This window comes from Artibeus jamaicensis, unplaced genomic scaffold (genome assembly GCF_021234435.1).
Source record: "Artibeus jamaicensis isolate MK-2021 breed Jamaican fruit bat unplaced genomic scaffold, CSHL_Jam_final contig_700, whole genome shotgun sequence".
NCBI classification, from domain to species: domain Eukaryota; kingdom Metazoa; phylum Chordata; class Mammalia; order Chiroptera; family Phyllostomidae; genus Artibeus; species Artibeus jamaicensis.
Genome location: NW_026521930.1, coordinates 6,158,652 through 6,174,873, shown reverse-complemented (window position 1 = coordinate 6,174,873; position 16,222 = coordinate 6,158,652). Strand labels below are relative to the sequence as shown.

Sequence of the window (16,222 nt, the reverse complement as noted above, 5' to 3'; positions counted from 1 at the left end):
GAGGAGACTCAGTTTTTGTGTTGGTGGGAAGGCTAATGGAAAGGAAGAGAAGCTTCCTTTGATTGTATGGGGGGCACAGGAGATAACTGACCAAGGGGAGGGAATGAAAGGATAAGGCTCCTGCTCTCACTGGTAGGGAGAAGCAGGGTGGATTTGGGAACAGAAAGCTCAAGCAGTGCCAATCTGGATAGTTTTAGCTGCTAAGTAAGAGTCACTGGTTAAGAGGGATAAGGTCACTAGAGGAATGAGGCCATTAAAAGGGATGACTCCTCTCACTGATGGGGAAATAGGCCCATAAGGGCAGCAAGAGTAATTTAAAGGTCTTTTTCCCAGCATTACCCCACCCTATGAGGCAGGCAGGGGATGGGAGTCTGAAAAAGGAAGTGCTGTGCCTGAGGCCACACAACAGATAAATTACACACAGCTAACACTATCTTTAGGCGTAGATGTGGGATGGGAAATTGGTGATGGGAGGGCAAGAGGCCCAAGAGCAGTGGAAGCCCTGTTCTGTCCCACATCCGAGACTGACCCTGATTTGTGCTGGGTCCTGAGGCTCAATCCTGGGCCCAGGCCTACCTGGACTGGTGACGTTTCCTGCTGTGGGATCCCAGTGTTTTGAGTTGAAAGACATAACTGCAAACTACCTAAGTACCTAGTATGTGCCAGGCACCGTCCTAAGTACTCTACCTACAATAACCGACTTTAACTTTACTGCCCTATTAGGGAAATACTATTATTTTCACTTGAGGTGAAGAAACTGATGAACATCATCCCGCTGGTAAGTATCACATACAGCGTTTGAACCCTGATGTGCTGGCTCCAAAATCTGGGCTTTTACCACCAAGTACAGCCTCTAATCTTCTGTTAGAGGCTCCAAAGGGGAAACAAACTTGCAGGAGAGCCCACAGGGAACCTGCTAGAAATGAGATCTCTGCGTGGCAGGTGGGAGGTGCAGCAGAGAAACGTGGGAGCTCAGATCAGAGCAGCCCTGCTGCCCCTCTGTAGTACCTGCTGAGACAGAGCCTCCCCAACCCAGGAAGGATCCGGAAGTTGCTGGACAAAACTTTACTGAGAGAGAAGAGTGGCAAGAGGCTGTCTTCCAGAGGTTCTTGAGCCTCAAACCTCAGACATCAGGATGCCAGGCTGATGAGCTGTAAGGAAAGGGCCAGAATGAGGTTCCATGGCCAGGCCACCATCTGTTCCTCAGATGCCATGCTGAGCTGCAGACCGTGGGTCCATGGTTCTAGGCTGAGTTCTGGCGTGTGGATTGACAGGCAAGGTCTATAGTCCCCACAGTCTGGTCTTCAGAGGTGGCCCCGTGTGGCAAGTCCGTGTATTTGCGGGAGGAGCCACGGGACAGATGTGCCGGGTAGCGTCGCTGGTTGGTGTCCATCTTGGAGAGCACCGCTTGGGGCAGGTCCACATGGCAGCGGGCTGCTAATGCTACCAGGTAGATGAGGACATCGCTAAGCTCCTCCTGAAGGGCTGCCCGTTCCTTGGGGGGCCAGGATTGGGGGCCAGGCTCCTCATCAGGCTTCCACTGACTGGGGGTGGAACACAGACAGGCACAGACATGCGGGTGCTAACTTGGACAATGGGCTTCCCCTCTCAGGGCACCCCAGTCCTTGCAGCACTGAACTCCCACCTCCTGCAAATCTCCTTCAAGGGCAGCTCAACCTGTCTGGGCCCTGGGTGGAGCCAGGCCGGGAAAGAGACACCAGCATATGATTCACCCAGACCTCTGTGTCCTCACCTAAGCCAAACCAGAGTTGGCAAAGACCATTTTACTCGTCAAGACCTGGTTCTACTCCTCATCAGGTCTAGAAACTGCTACCCCAGACTAAATCTCAGACCTGGACCACTGGGGAAGCCTGCTAACTCATCTTCTACTCTTGCCCAGTATCAGCTTTTAAAAGCACAAATTACATTTTGTCCTTCCTCTGCTGAATCTCCCCTAGCTGGGCTTGGAATAAAATCTAAACTCCTGACCATGCACGCCCTCCAGGTCCTGCATGAGCTGACTCCTGCCTCTTCCAATGTCATGATTCACTACTTTCCCCAACTCCCCACCTACAAGTCACTATGACTTTTTCTGTCTTGCAAACAGGTCAAAACTGTCACAGGCCTTTGTGCTTCTTTGTCTTCAATGATCTTCCCCTGCTCCCCCCCAGAGCTTCCCCATGGCTGGCTCCTTCCTGTTGTCTTTCAGGTCTCTGCTCACATTTCTCCTCCTTAGAAAAGCTGTCTTCCTGTTTCCTTCCTTCCCACAACCTTGGGTTATTCTCCTTATAGAACTTATCACAGTTTCCGATATTTTAACATCAGTTTGCTTATCTGTTGTCCATCTTATTGCACTGTCAAGATGGGAATGATGTGTATCCCTTGGAAAGCCACATCTCTTCACCTTGGAAGATGAGTACACAGATGGTGCTCGTAAATCTGTATAAATGAATGGCCTGCCCTCACACACATCTCTGTGCCCTCATTTCTCCATGCCCACAGTGACTTCACTGGCTGAGACCTCACCATCTCTCCCCTGATCTACACTAGCCCCCTCACTGGTCTCATCCCACCCTAATTCTCCTGTCTTTCTTTCTTTTCTTTCTTTCCTTCCTTCCTTCCTTCCTCCCTCCCTCCCTCCCTCCCTCCCTTTCTTTCTCTCTCTCTCTCTTTCTTTCTTTCTTTCTTTCTCTCTCTCCCTTCCTTCCTTCCTTCCTCCCTCCCTTACTTCCTTTCTCTCTCTCTCTCTCTCTCTCTTTCTTTCTTTCTTTCTTTCTTTCTTTCTTTCTTTCTCTCTTTCTCTCTCTCTCTCTCTTTCTTTCTTTTTATTTTAAGACTTTATTTTTTCAGAGAAAGGGAAAAGGAAGGAAAGAGAGAAAGAAACATCAACTTGTGGTTGCCTCACGTGACCCCCCCCCACTGTGGACTTGTCCCGCAATCCAGGTGTGTGCCCCAAATGGGAATGAACTGGGGACCCTTTGGTTTGCAGCCTGTGCTCAATCCACTGAGCTACAGTGGCCAGGGCCCTAATTCTGCCTAAAAAAATTTTTGTTATCCTCACCTAAGAATATCTACATTGATGCAGAAAGAGATAAAGGGAGAGCGAGAAAAATAAACATGAATCTGTTACTTTCTGTACATGCCCTGACAGGGAATTGAAGTGTTGGTTCACAGGAGCACACTCCAACCAACTGAATAATCCCCCCTGAGCTTTCCCAGCCTTAATTCTTCTGGGGACCAATGTACCCGACAGGCACAGTACTCTTTCTGCCATTCAAATCAGTTCATGTCTTCTGTCCACTCCAGCAATTCTTACCCCAATTTTATAATTACCAATTCTATTCCATCCCACTCCTCCAGAGCCTGTTCAAATATTCAGTTCATACTTACTGAATGTCTGTTGTGTGCCAGACACTAGAAACACATACAAACTCCCCTTTACCTCCTGCGCTGCAGTCCAATTCCTAACTGGTCTGTGGCCCAGGTGTTGGGGTCCCCTGTTCTATAGAACACCTTCCATTCCACCCTAAAGGCATGGGTGACAGAAGGTTGCCACCCACCCCTTCTTAGAGCTGAATGTGCCTCCCTGTTTTCTCTCCCAGTAAGCTGGGTGCCCCTAGAGAGCAGGAACTCATCTCTGTATCACCAGCAGGAAGATCACATCCTTGCAGTGAGAAGGGGAAATTGGAAATATGCATATTTGGTGACCAAATAAATGTCCCCACCCCCACAACATAAAGACTCTTCCATGAAGCCTTTTATTTACTCACAAGAGCTCTGCCAACTCCCCGACTTCCCCCACCAAGGCCAGGAGGAGGTTCCGAGGCTTGTGGAACTGGTCCCAGTCTCTTTCAGCAGCAAACTCAGCATGGAGCCGGCGGCTGGTACAGAAAAAAGGGGTATAAGCCCAGGTCACAGGGTTAGGGGTTGGGGAGGGCATGCAGGGTCCAGGCGACTATCTCAGTGATACGTAATGGGGACATGGGTATCCAGCGGGATTCTGAAACTAACACCTTAGATGGCCTTAAACAAGTCATCTCCTTTCTATGGGACTATAAAATAGCCAAACCCCTACACAGACCCTAAACTCCATGGAAACCTAACAATTACCTCTTCTCCATTCCATCTCCTGCTGCTGCTTCTGCAGTTTCCTCCACCAGACACACCCCTATCTCTGCATATCTATATCTTATGGTCTTACAGAAAACATGCAGGCCAACCGGCACTGCCCCTAAGAAGCTCTTCCTTGGTTTCCTCCACCAAGAAACAAGGGCCTCCCAGGTCTCGCTCCATTTGCCACGTTCTACTTCCCACTCCTGCGGGGCAGAGGCAGAAGCAGCAAGGAACCAGTATTTCTCCTCAGGGCTGCTTCTAACATTCTTCACCCGGGGTCACCATTTACCTTGCCTCGGGTGTGCACTGCTAAGTTCTTTTTGCGTATGAGGGTAGAAGGTTCGGCCAAGGTCACACAGCAGAGCTGGAACACCAGAGCTGGGTGACTAACACAGGGGCTAGCTTCCGACCACATGGAGCGACCCTCCCCAATAAAAGGGAGAAAAGGGGCGATTTCACCAGCCCAGGCTAAGGAAAGACATCTTACATGTCCTCGAGCGTGGGTTCCGAGCTGAATCTGAAGAGGCTGGCGGCAACGGTGCCCTCTCCTCCGGCGACCCCACGCTCTTCCCCACCACCACTAGCCATGTCGCACACCGCTACAAACTTCACTGCACTGAGGAAACTCGCGCTCAGCTTGGGCCCGCCTCCAAAGGCTCTCACCAATCGCGGACCAGGTAACCCATTGCTTCCGGGGGCGGAGCCGCAGGATGGCAGGAAATCGATTTCCGTGGAGTTTGCTATGGCCCGCCCCTCACGCGGCCCGGACCAATTGAGCAAGTTTCCAGTGGGCGCTGCTACACCTCTGCCCTCGAATTTTTTTCAGACCTCACCAAGCCTCTTAAAGGTGTAGGTACTGCCCCAGTTACCACCGGGGGGGGGGGGAGGAGACAAAGGGCAGGTGGCGGGAAGAACGCAGGCGCGTCACTGCACTTACCGACGCCGGAAAAGGAGAGGCGCTCGGTGTGAAACGCCGGAAATGTGGGGTTTTAGCAAGAAGGCCATTTATTGTACCGCTACAAAGATATCTCCCGAATACAGGTGGGCTCTAGGAATAAACTGACGCTAGAGCAGCCGTTTTAAGCATTTCACTTATTTAATCCTCACAAAGGTAGGTAATGCCATCATCACGTTCACCATCCTCATTCCCATTTAACCGAAATTACATTGAGTAATTTAACTTAACAGCTAGGAAAGTGGTAGCCAGTTTCGAATTCAGTTTGGCCTCCAGGTCTTTTTGGAGCACACTGTATTGCATCCAATGGTGATACGTACTATGCAAATAAATTTAAACGTATTTAAACATTATGCAAAGTGGGGGCAACTTTAGGTTGCATGGCCCAGGGAAGATGCGGTAAAGCACTGTTGGTTACCTATTCAACTGCCCATATCACGCCTGCGTCTTGGCAGAACCGCGATTATATTCTCGGGTACACCCTTCTCTACTAGGTTGATCATGTGTCTGTCTCCTTTGCCCTGCCATGGGTCGGTTTATGGGTGAACATGTGGCCCATTCTTGACAATGAGTAGTTACAGGAAGTACATTAGAGTCTTTGGGGGAAGGTTCTTGGTTCTTTTTCAAAAAAGGACACAGGGAGTTTCTACTTTTGATGTTAGTATGCGAGGAATGGATTGAGAGGAAAGCTAGCCCACCAGCTGAGGCTGGTAGATTCCAAGATAGAAAAGACTCAGATCCTTGATGGTATTGCTGGGCCAGGTTTTTTTTTTTTTCTTTTTTCTTTGTACAAGTTGCAGAAATGCCCTAATTTAGAATTCTGGCTATGTAAGTTAATAAATCGATTTGTTGGTCAAGCCACTTTTACTTGGTTTTTCTGTTACTTGCCTTTGAGAAATGACATTTAAGCCATGCCAAACTCGAGTGGACTGGATTTCCAGGTAAAGGGAACGCCAATGCTTAAAGCAGGAAAGGCTCATCATGTTCTAAAGACAAAGGAATTCCATTATGGCAGGGATATGGTAAACAAAGGGGAGAGTGCCTGGATATGGTTTTAGAGAAGTGAACTGAGGCCAGATTAGAGCAAGTAGCCACGAATTCTCTATTACTTTGGATTTTAAGTATTACAGAAGCCCTTTGGAGGGTTTTAGGCAGGGGAGCCATATAATTATATTTTGTATTTATGAGCCCTCTGTCTGCTGTGTTCAGGATGAACTGGAGGAGGGCAGGAGTAGAAAGAGGGAGATGGGTTACTGCAGCTGTCCAGGTAAGAGACGATGGTTACTTGGGCCAGGCTGATGGTGGGCGAAGATGGAGAGAAGTGGACAATTGGGAAGATATTTAGGAGGTAGGTCTATATATAGGCTCTGTTAGTTTTGAACTAGAGGGATGCGAGAAAGGGTAGAATGGAGCATGGTTTACTGGTTGTGAATATTGAACAATGTGGTGGATAGAAGACTCATTCTGTGACAGAGATGAGGTGCAAGACTGAACACAGGTGGCCTCAGCAGTTTGATCATCACAAAGGAAATTGAAGATGCATGTCAAGTTGGCAGGTGCGTTTATGAGCCTAAGCTTAAATTTAAAACAATTTAAAGTATGTTAATTGATTTTAGAGAGAGAAAGAGAAAGAAACATTGATTGGTTGTCTTCCAAATGTGGCCCATCCAGGGATCAAACCCTTAACCAAGGGATGTGCCCTGACCAGGGATTGACTCCCCTGACTTTGGGTGTATGGCATGACTCTCCAAGCAACTGAGCCACACTGGCTGGGGCTATGAGCCTAAGCTTTAGTGGAGAGAGAGGAGAGATCCAGATTTAGTAGCTTCAGACATTTAGACACTACTTGAAAGGCATGGAATTGGAGAAGCATAACTAATACAAGAATCTAGCTAGACAACACCAGACTTGCAGTACTCTAGCAGTTGAGCAGTGGAGAAGAGGCAGGTGAGGCAGGAAGAAAATTGGCTGAATGTGTTGTTAAGGAGGCTAAGAGAGGAGAGTGTTCCAGAATGAGTGGACACTTGATTTGGATGCTGCTGAGCTGCCGGGTTAGGCGAGAACACTGAATTTGCCCCTGGATTAGGCATCGGGGAAGTTGGATAAGAGAGATAGGGGAACAGAGGGAGTCCTGGGTAACCGTTTGAGTTTGTGGCTCGAGTAAATGGATGGAGAGTTTTGCCAACTGCTGAAGGGAGGACACAGAATCCCTGGATGCTGGGGAGGGAGGGAAGATGACAAATTTAGTTTGGGACACATGGAGTGCAAGATGGCTCTAGGACATCCAGATGATGTACAGCAGGCAGGTAGACATACAGGCCTGACGTTCAGAGCATTGAGTTATCCTAGGGATCTGAGAACTGAAAGTTTCAAAAGCCAAGGACCTTTCTCAGCACCTTCCCTGGTGTTTGCTAAGCTTCTCCAGATAAGAACCCAGCTCTTTTACTGGACTATAAAATACACTTGGAGAGTACCTTTTTCAGGAGTCTTGGGGATCTCAGAGTTTTTGAAGAGCCAGGGACTGGAACTTCTAGAGCTCACAGGTCAGATGCTCCTTGGGGACTGGCAGAAAGGAGGAGGCATTGTCTCTGGGAATGTCTCTACCTTCCTCCCAGGACATCTGCGAATGAGCTGTAAGGCTCTTGTGAAGTTTCCTTCAGGGACATACAAGTTCTTTGCTCCACAGCATCATCCTCTGAAAACCAACTAAACCCAGGTCCAGCACAGGATGGAGTTGGGGGGCAGGGGAGGCCCTCATGCGGGAGAGGGAACAGACCCGAGCATATGATTATACCTATCACCTGGACTCCTCATCCCAGGCTCTTTCCACACCCTCACCCCTACAGGGAGCAGGGCTGTGGGTTGACTGTGGTCGCGCATTTGTGCGCGGATAGACAAGCTAGGGAGTGGGCGATTGGACCCGGACCCAGCCGGTCCCCACAGCAAGAGGCAGGGAGGGCTCGCCATTTCCCTGCTCTGACCCCACCTCTACATACAGCGTCATAACCCAGTGACTCTGAGTGGCCCGGCCCGGGTGAACCACCTAAGACGCTGCTCCTCACCCAGCTGTGAGAAACAGCAGAGGGGTCGCCACTTACCCGCTCTGACCACGCCCCCACATACAGTGTCACAACCCAGCGACCTGGGAGTCCAAGGCGCTGCTTCTCACACTTAAAGGGCCAGAACAGACCAAAAATGTTGCAAGAAGATCTCAAAGCCCCAGAGCCCATAGATCTAAGCAATGAAGAAATAGTAAAACTCTCAGATGCACAGTTTAAAACACTGGTGATCCGGATCCTCATAGAACTGGTTGATTATAGCCATAAATTAGACAAATATATGAAGGCGAAACTAATTGAAATGAATGGAATTGCACAGGACACCAATAGCAATGAAAAGGAAACTGGGACTCAAATTAATGGAGTGGACCAGAAGAAAGCAAATAATGGCCAAACAGAAAAGAGTCAAGAAGCAAGAATTCAAAGAAATGAGGAGAGTCTTAGGAACCTCCAGGACATCTTTAAACGCTCCAACATCTGAATTATAGGGGTACCAGAAGGGGGAAAGGCACAGCCACAAGTGGAAAACTTATTTGAACAAATAATAAAGGAAAATTTCCCCAATCTGGCAAAGGAAATAGACTTCCAGGAAATCCAGGAAGTTCAGAGAGTACCAAAGAAGTTCGACCCAAGAAAGAACACACCAAGGCACATCATCATTACATTAGCCAAGATTAAAATGAAGGAGAGAATCCTAGAAGCAGCAAGAGCTAAGGGGACAGTCACCTACAAAGGAGTCCCCATCAGACTGTCAGTGGATTTCTCAAAAGAGACCTTCCAGGCAAGAAGGGGCTGGAAAGAGGTATTCCAAGTCATGAAATCCAAAGACCTACAACCAAGATTGCTCTATCCAGCAAAACTTTCATTTAGAATGGAAGGACAGATAAGGTGCTTCTCAGATAAGATCAAATTCAAGGAGTTCATCATCACCAAGCCCTTATTATATGAAATGTTAAAGGGACTTATCTAAGAAAAAGAAGTTAAAGAAACATGAACAGTGAAAGGACAACAAACTCACAGTTATTAACAACCACACCTAAAACAAAAGCAAACTAAAAGGACAGCTAGATCAGGAGTGGAAACATAGAAATGAAGATCTCAAGGAGGGTTAGCAACAGGGGAGTGGGAGGAGGAGAAGGGGGGAGAAGGTACAGAAAATAAGTAGCATAGACAATAGATGGGGGGCAAGAATAGCATGGGAAATATAGAATCTAAAGGATTTGAGACACATGGTCATAAACTAAAGAGGGGGTAATGGTGGGGACGGGGGTGTAGGGTGGAGGGGAATGAAGGGGGGATTAGAACGAGTGTAACAGCATAATCAATAAAAAAATTTAAAAAAAAAGAATCTCTCTTTATCTTTTTAACCTTTGGCATTTTAATCATGATGTGTTTAGGAATGGGCCTCTTTGCATCCATCTTGTTTGGGACTCTCTTTGATCCCTGGACTTGCATGGTTATTTCCTTCACCCGATTGGGGAAGTTGTCTTTCATTACTGTTTCAAACAGATTTCCAAGTCCTTGCTTCTTCTCTTCCCCTTCTGACACCCCTTTGATGTAAATGCTGGAATGCTTGCAGTTGTCCCAGAGGCTTCTTACACTATCCTCGTGTTTTTGGATTCCTTTTTGTTGTTGTTGTCCTGATTGCTTATTTTTTGCTTCCTTATGTTCCAAATCATTGCTTTGATTGTTGGCTTCATCCACTGTACTGTTGCTTTCCTGTAAGTTGTTCTTTACTTCAATTAGTGTATCCTTTGTGTCTGACTGGATCATTTTATGCTGTTGAGGTCCTCCCTAAGTTCCTTGAGCATCCTTATAACCAGTGTTTTAAACTCTGCATCTGATAGACTGTTCATCTCCATTTCCTTCAGTTCCTTTTTCTGGAATTTTGATCTGTTCTTTCATATGGGCCATGTTTCTTTGTCTCCTCATTTTGGCAACCTCACTGCATTTGTTGCTCTGTTTTCGGTCGAGCTTCTATGACTCCCTGTCTTGGTAGCATGGCCTGATGTAGTCCCTGTCCCATAGAGTCAATTGGCACAGCCTCCCATAGCACCCAATCTGGAAACTCGAGGTACACCCTTAATGTGTGCTGAGTACACCCCTCCTCTTGTAGTTGAGCCTTGATTGCTGTGGGCAGGTGACTGGGAGGGATTTACCCAGGCCAGTCAGATGCAAAGACTGGCTGTGAGCACTGATCACCAAGTTAGTTATCTATAGCAGTTCACCCACACTAGCTCTCTTGGTACTACCACTTTTCACCTTATTCTGGAGATGACTGATGTCCCTTTCCTACATGTCCTTCTAGAGTGGGTCTCCTAGAGAACAGAAGCAGTGTCAGGCTTTTGTTTCTCCAGGGCCTTGTACTTGACTAGATTAAACAAATATTAATGGATAGAAGTATGTCCTGTGGGATCATAGGGAAGCCAATTAACAGGGAGAGTTAGCTAGGTGTTGGCTAAGGTCAGAGGGGGCTTTTATGAAGAGGATTCTTTAAGCTGAGCCAGGACTGTGAGCCTGCCAGGTAGAGAGCCTGAGGTGAGGCTCCAGATGGAGGGAACTGGAAGCACAAAGGATCTTGGTTTGTTTGAAGCACCGTGGAAAGGTTGATGGGCTAGAGTTTGGTGAGAGAGGCAGGGGGAATGCCATGAGGTAAAGTTGGAGATATGTAGCAGGAACTTTATGGGAAGCCATTTGAGAGATTTGTGCAGAAGAAAAACTGATGTGACCAATGAATTATCTTTTTTCCGTTAAAGTGTATTTACATTATTAGTTATGTAAATATTTATTGCCATGGAGATCATATGGAGGGTTATCAGCAGGGAGGTAGAGGGTGGAAAATGGGGGAAAAGGTACAGGGAATAAGTGTTACGGGAAATGAAGCGACCAGACACCGAGGGATTCTGGAGTACGAGGTTTATTCCTTTTTACGTGCACGGGCCCAGAGCAGTCAGTCTCCAAATTCTGAGCCCCGAACAAAGGATTCTTGGGGAATATATAGATTAGGGGTCTTCCTATCTACGTGGCAAAGCAGGATACAGAAGCAGAATGCGGTAATTAGTTCTATCTACGGGGCAGAAGCAGAGTTCAAAGGCTAAATGTGAAAATTGGTTCTATCTGCGGGGGTGCTAGCCCTAGTCCTAGTGACTATCTGGCTATTTGCTTTATTTGCTCTTCCCAGACGGCCTTATCGTTCTCCTATGGTGCCTGGGGTCTTGGGTGAGCAAAGGTCTCCCAGGGCTTCTCCTATCAGTGCCAGTTCCAGTCCTCACTATCCGGCCACCCACCCTCCCAGACCGCCCCATCATTCTCTCTAGAGAGCCTGGGGCCTGGGCAAATAAAGGTTAAACAGGGGTTTCTCAAAGTTTCCCATATCATAAGTAGCATAAATGGTAGGAAGAAAATGGACAGGGGGAGGTTAAGAATAGTATAGGAAATGGAGAAGCCAAAGAACTTGTATGTATAACCCATGGACGTGAACTAAGGGGGAAAATGCAGGTGGGAGGAAGGGCAATAAAGGGGGGTAATGGGGCAAGTGTAATAGCATAATCTATAAAATATATTTAAAGTCAAAAGAATAAACAAAAATTCATTGCTGGGTACTATATATGATTACATTTAATTTGTTATGCAAGGTTTTGTTTTTGTCCACAGTCGATGTACCTCATTCCTTTTTTCCTTTGCTGGTTTCTATATTGTTGTTACATGCCATTGGGTCAGCTCCAACTCCTGTCTTGAATGAGTGATGTCCACAATGTCCTGCCCCTGGCAGCCCTGCTCAGCTCCTGTAGACTCATGGCTATGGATCCTTTAGTTCCCTCTCCAGAAGATTTTAGGAGAGAACAGTGATTAGAAGCATGGGCTTTGGACTAAAACCACCTAGAAGACTGCCTATGTAATCTTGGACAAATTTCTTAATCTCTCTGCACCTCAGCTTCCTTATTTACAAAATGGAGTTGTTGGAAGTTTTCATTTGTTGATCTTTAGAGAGAGAGAAAGACAGAGAGAGGGAGGGAGAGGGCCAGAGAGAGAGAGAGAGATTTGTTGTTCCACTTATTTATGCATTCATTGGTTGATTTTGTATGTGGTCTGGCTGGGGCTTGAACCTGTAAACTTGGTGTATCAAGATGATGCAGTATCTATGTGAGCTACCTGACCAGGGCCAGTTGTTGGAATTTTAAATGAGTTGATACATATAAAACTTAGCACAGTGCCTGGCAAAGGGTATGCACTACATAAACATTTTTATTATTAGGGTCTCTTTATTAAATTTGAATAATTAGTGTCTTTTTTTACTCACCATGCTGGGTATCAAGAGGTATGTGACACAGCTTTTAAGTGTTATAAAACTTCCTTGTACTAGTCTTTGGTAAACTTTCTCTCTTCTGTCTGCTTTATTACCTCTTTCTGGAATGCCTCTTAGATGTTGAACATCTGGGCTCACCTCTGATTTTCATATTTCTTCTCCTATTGTATATCTTTTTTAAAAAAAGGTTTTATTTATTTATTTTTAGAGACAGGGGGAGGGAGAAAGAGAGAGAGAAATATCAGTGTGTGGTTGCCTCTTGCCCTCCCTACATGGGGGAACCTGGCTTGCAACCCAGGCTTGTGCCCTGACTGGGAATCGAACCAGCGACCCTCTGCCTCACTGTCCTGAGCTCAATCCACTGAGCCACACCAGCCAGGGCTGTGTATCTTTCTTTTGGTTCTACTTCCTGGTCAATTTCCTCAGCTTTATCTTCTATGTCTTCTGCTGAATTTTAAAATCTTAAGCTATCTTTTGTATTGTAAGGGCTTTGTTCTTATCTTTTTGTGAATACTTTATCTTCTTTTATGTTTGCCTTCTTTTCCCCCTCCCATTCCCTATATTGCCCTTTCCTGAATTTTTCTTTTTTTTTTTTAGCTTTGTCTTCCTTCAAATTGGAGGCTTGTCTCAGATGACTGCTCATTTTTAAGAATTAGACATTAAAAAGAATGTGCTGGAGTGAAGCTTTTCGACTGGGAGGTTTCCATACACAAGGATTTTGACTGGGGGCTCCTCAAATGTTTCTATTTATAGGCCTTTTGCTGGGGGGCATATTCATTTTCTCCAGGAGTATTGGTAGAAGCTTCCTGCAGTGTTTTTAATAGCTGAGAAAGGGGTTCGGGGCCTCATTTTCCGGGTTTTATTCTGTTTTGGGTCAGGCCCCCTGTCTTCTGCTGTGCCTAGTAGCCCTGATTTTGCAGTATTTTTTTTTATTCACATTTTTCCTGAGAATAAACCTCCCTTTATCTGCCAAGGTGAGGAACAGTCTTCTCGATGTTTGAATGGGGGAGAAGTTTGAGAACTTCAAAGATCTAATTACCCTGTATAAACTTTCAAGGAGTGTGTTTTTACCCCCACCTTTGATCCCAACTCCCTTAGTACCTCTGGGGCATATCTCCTCACTTCCTGTTAGTATTCCCCAACTCTGAAGGCATTTACACTTTGGCTTCTTCTCTCCTGCTAAGTCACTTACCCCTCTTCCGCCTCTTCTCCTTTTCCAAGAACTACTGACACTTTTGCTATTTCCTCTCCCACCTTCTAGTCCCTGGGGTTTCTTATGCTGTTGAGTCCTTTGCTGTCAACTCAGGGGAAGATGCAAACCTAAATCTGGGTGTTACATCCCCTGGTCCAGGACTGGGGAAACGAGAAAACTCTCTACTTTGCCAGACTCTAAATGTATCAGTTGACTCGTTTTTATCAGACTTTAAAAGATTCAGAATTCCAAGGATCCAAACATTAGCCACAAGAATTTTCAACCAAGTCCTTTTTATTTATTACACTAGAAATCATGTTATTGACTAAATCACCAGGACTTTTCAGCACAAAGTTTAACATCTTAGTGACTACCAAGGCCTGGGCTCTGGGGCTAGCTCTGCCTCTCCCAGTCCTTAAAGGGGTTTAGAGGGAGAGACTTCATTAACAGAGACCAAGTCAGTGGTTGCAGGGCCTCCTTTCCCAGTCACTGGACAAGGTGCTCAATTCTTGTCCGGAGCAGGAAAAAGACAGTATTTCAGAAAAGTCTAATAAAGAATCTGACGCTGCATTATTATAAGATCTTTCTCAACAATTTAAATTTATCAACCCTATTAATCCAGATTCATTTGCTTCGGAGTTTTTCCCCCCTGGCATTTCCCTCAAACTGGAATAACCTCATTTTGCTCTTGGAAAGAGGAAACTGGTTTTTCTGCTCGTCTTCCAAGCAGAAATTGAACAAACCTCCCCACCGAAGTCCAAAATGTTACTTTTGGCCTTGGAATGTGCAGTTTGTGATGGGCTGATTGAAATCACCTAGAAAGGGCAACTGTGGAACTGGTATGTGGGCAGCCGCCTTTGGAAATTTGTTCCTAAAATCAACTCTTGAGACTCATCTGGGATTGTGTGCAAAGGCTCCAAGGTCCAAGCGGCTTCTGCTACTCCATCTCACAAGCTAGGCTCAGCAGAGGCACTGGAATTGTCGTGGGCAAGAGCCGCAGCAGTGGTCCCACGAGGTAGGACCTCAATGACTCGAGGCTTGTCAATGATCCGGGCCGTCCGGTTTCCCTTTTCCACAATTCCGACGATCCATGCTTGGTGACCCTCCCCATACTTGGAAGATTTGATTTCGGAACAAAAGCGAGCAGCCTGTTCCCTCGGCAGGCAAATCAGCAATCCCCCAGAAGTTTCTGCTGAGGTTCCTTGAAGGAGCCCAAAGCGCCCACTGGCCTTGCTGATGGCAGCCATCTTGGCAATGATTGGCAGATTATGAATGACAAAAGAAACCTCATTTCTCTGTTGTCTTGCAAGGTTCTGAGAGTGTCCCAGAATACCAAAGCCCGTGATATCCGTGGCAGCATGGGCATTAAATGTGTGCATTAACCCGGCAGCAGTTCTGTTTAGGGTAGCCATGTTGAACATGGCTTCCTGATAGGCCAGCTCTACCTCTTCTTTGGAGACCACCATCTTTATCTTATTCCATCTTTCAGGATTGTCCAGCCATTGGTGGGCATTGACAGCAACTTGGGTGCCTAAGGGTTTGGTTAACACCAGCACATCCCCAACAACTGCGCTGTCAGGCATGATGAATTCATTTGGCTGACACACCACAGTGGCAACCCCACCCACGATAATCCAAGGGTTTACCACAGTTTGTCCACCAGTCACTGCAGTCCCTCCTTCCTCCGCAGCATCCCGAAAGCCTCTGATCATGAGCGGGGTTATCTTTTCACGTTCCTCCTCAGTCATATTCTGGCTGACGCTGAGTAACATCAACATGTTGTCACATTCAGTAATGCCCATGGCATAGAGGTCACTCAGCACATTGGCACAAGCTATGCGTCCCATCATGTAGGGGTCTTCCACCAAAGGGTAAAAGAAGTCCGTGGTTTGCACCAGTGACAGGCCTCCGTGCCTCAGGGGTATGACGCACGAGTCCATGCCAATGCCCAGGGTTGGAAAACTTGGGCTGCATTCCGCCATGACCGGCAGGCCGGCCTCCTGGGCCGCCTCTTCCTGGCCTCCGACCAGTCCCCGGCCCAGCGGGGCCCGCACGTCCGGCCGCGTCAGTCCCGCCAGGAGTTTGAGCAGCGTCTCCTGGGGGACCTTGCAGCCTCAGCCCTTCATGCCGGAGAAGCCGGTCAGCCGCCAGCTCGGGCTGAGGCCCAACGCCTGAGGATCGAAGGCGCGGTAGCTCGAGAAGCCGCGGCCCCAAGACGAGGCTCCCGCGGAGCCTGCCGCGGCCGCCGCCGCCGCCGCCACGGCCTCCCCGCCGGCACCCGTCGCTGAGGTTTCTGCCATTGCGCCTGCCGGGCAGGGAGGGAGAAGAGGAGACGTCCCTTTATTTTCTACTCCACTTGGGACGGAGTACAGTCAGATATTACCGCAGAGACTGTAGCCCGCGCGCTTCGCGCGGAGGAACTCAAGGCACGCCCCGCCGTCCTGGCCTTCCAGCGTGAGCAACCGACAGCCACTCCTAGCGATTCCCTGGTGATTGACAGCCGTTTTATCCAATAACGGCTTTGCCACGGAGGGGCGGGTTTCCTTTGGTCTAAAAGACTTAACGTGTCACAAAATCACCCACCGACTTGCGAAATT

At 47.5% G+C, this 16,222-nt stretch overlaps 2 protein-coding genes across 2 annotated transcripts; both read right to left on the bottom strand.

Moving 5' to 3' along the window:
• Window positions 1-516: 516 nt before the first annotated feature.
• On the bottom strand, window positions 517-4,763 carry LOC119058995 (dCTP pyrophosphatase 1-like). The gene is made up of 3 exons (XM_037158500.2): window positions 4,601-4,763; window positions 3,771-3,881; window positions 517-1,544 (listed from the first exon to the last, which is right to left on the bottom strand). The coding sequence occupies exons 1-3, from the start codon at window positions 4,699-4,701 to the stop codon at window positions 1,244-1,246; spliced, it is 513 nt and encodes a 170-aa protein (XP_037014395.2). The 5' UTR covers window positions 4,702-4,763; the 3' UTR covers window positions 517-1,243.
• Window positions 4,764-13,899: 9,136 nt separating this feature from the next.
• SEPHS2 (selenophosphate synthetase 2) lies at window positions 13,900-16,102 on the bottom strand. Its single transcript, XM_037130743.2, has one exon. The coding sequence runs from the start codon at window positions 15,923-15,925 to the stop codon at window positions 14,573-14,575; it is 1,353 nt and encodes a 450-aa protein (XP_036986638.2). The 5' UTR covers window positions 15,926-16,102; the 3' UTR covers window positions 13,900-14,572.
• Between the last annotated feature and the right edge of the window lie 120 nt (window positions 16,103-16,222).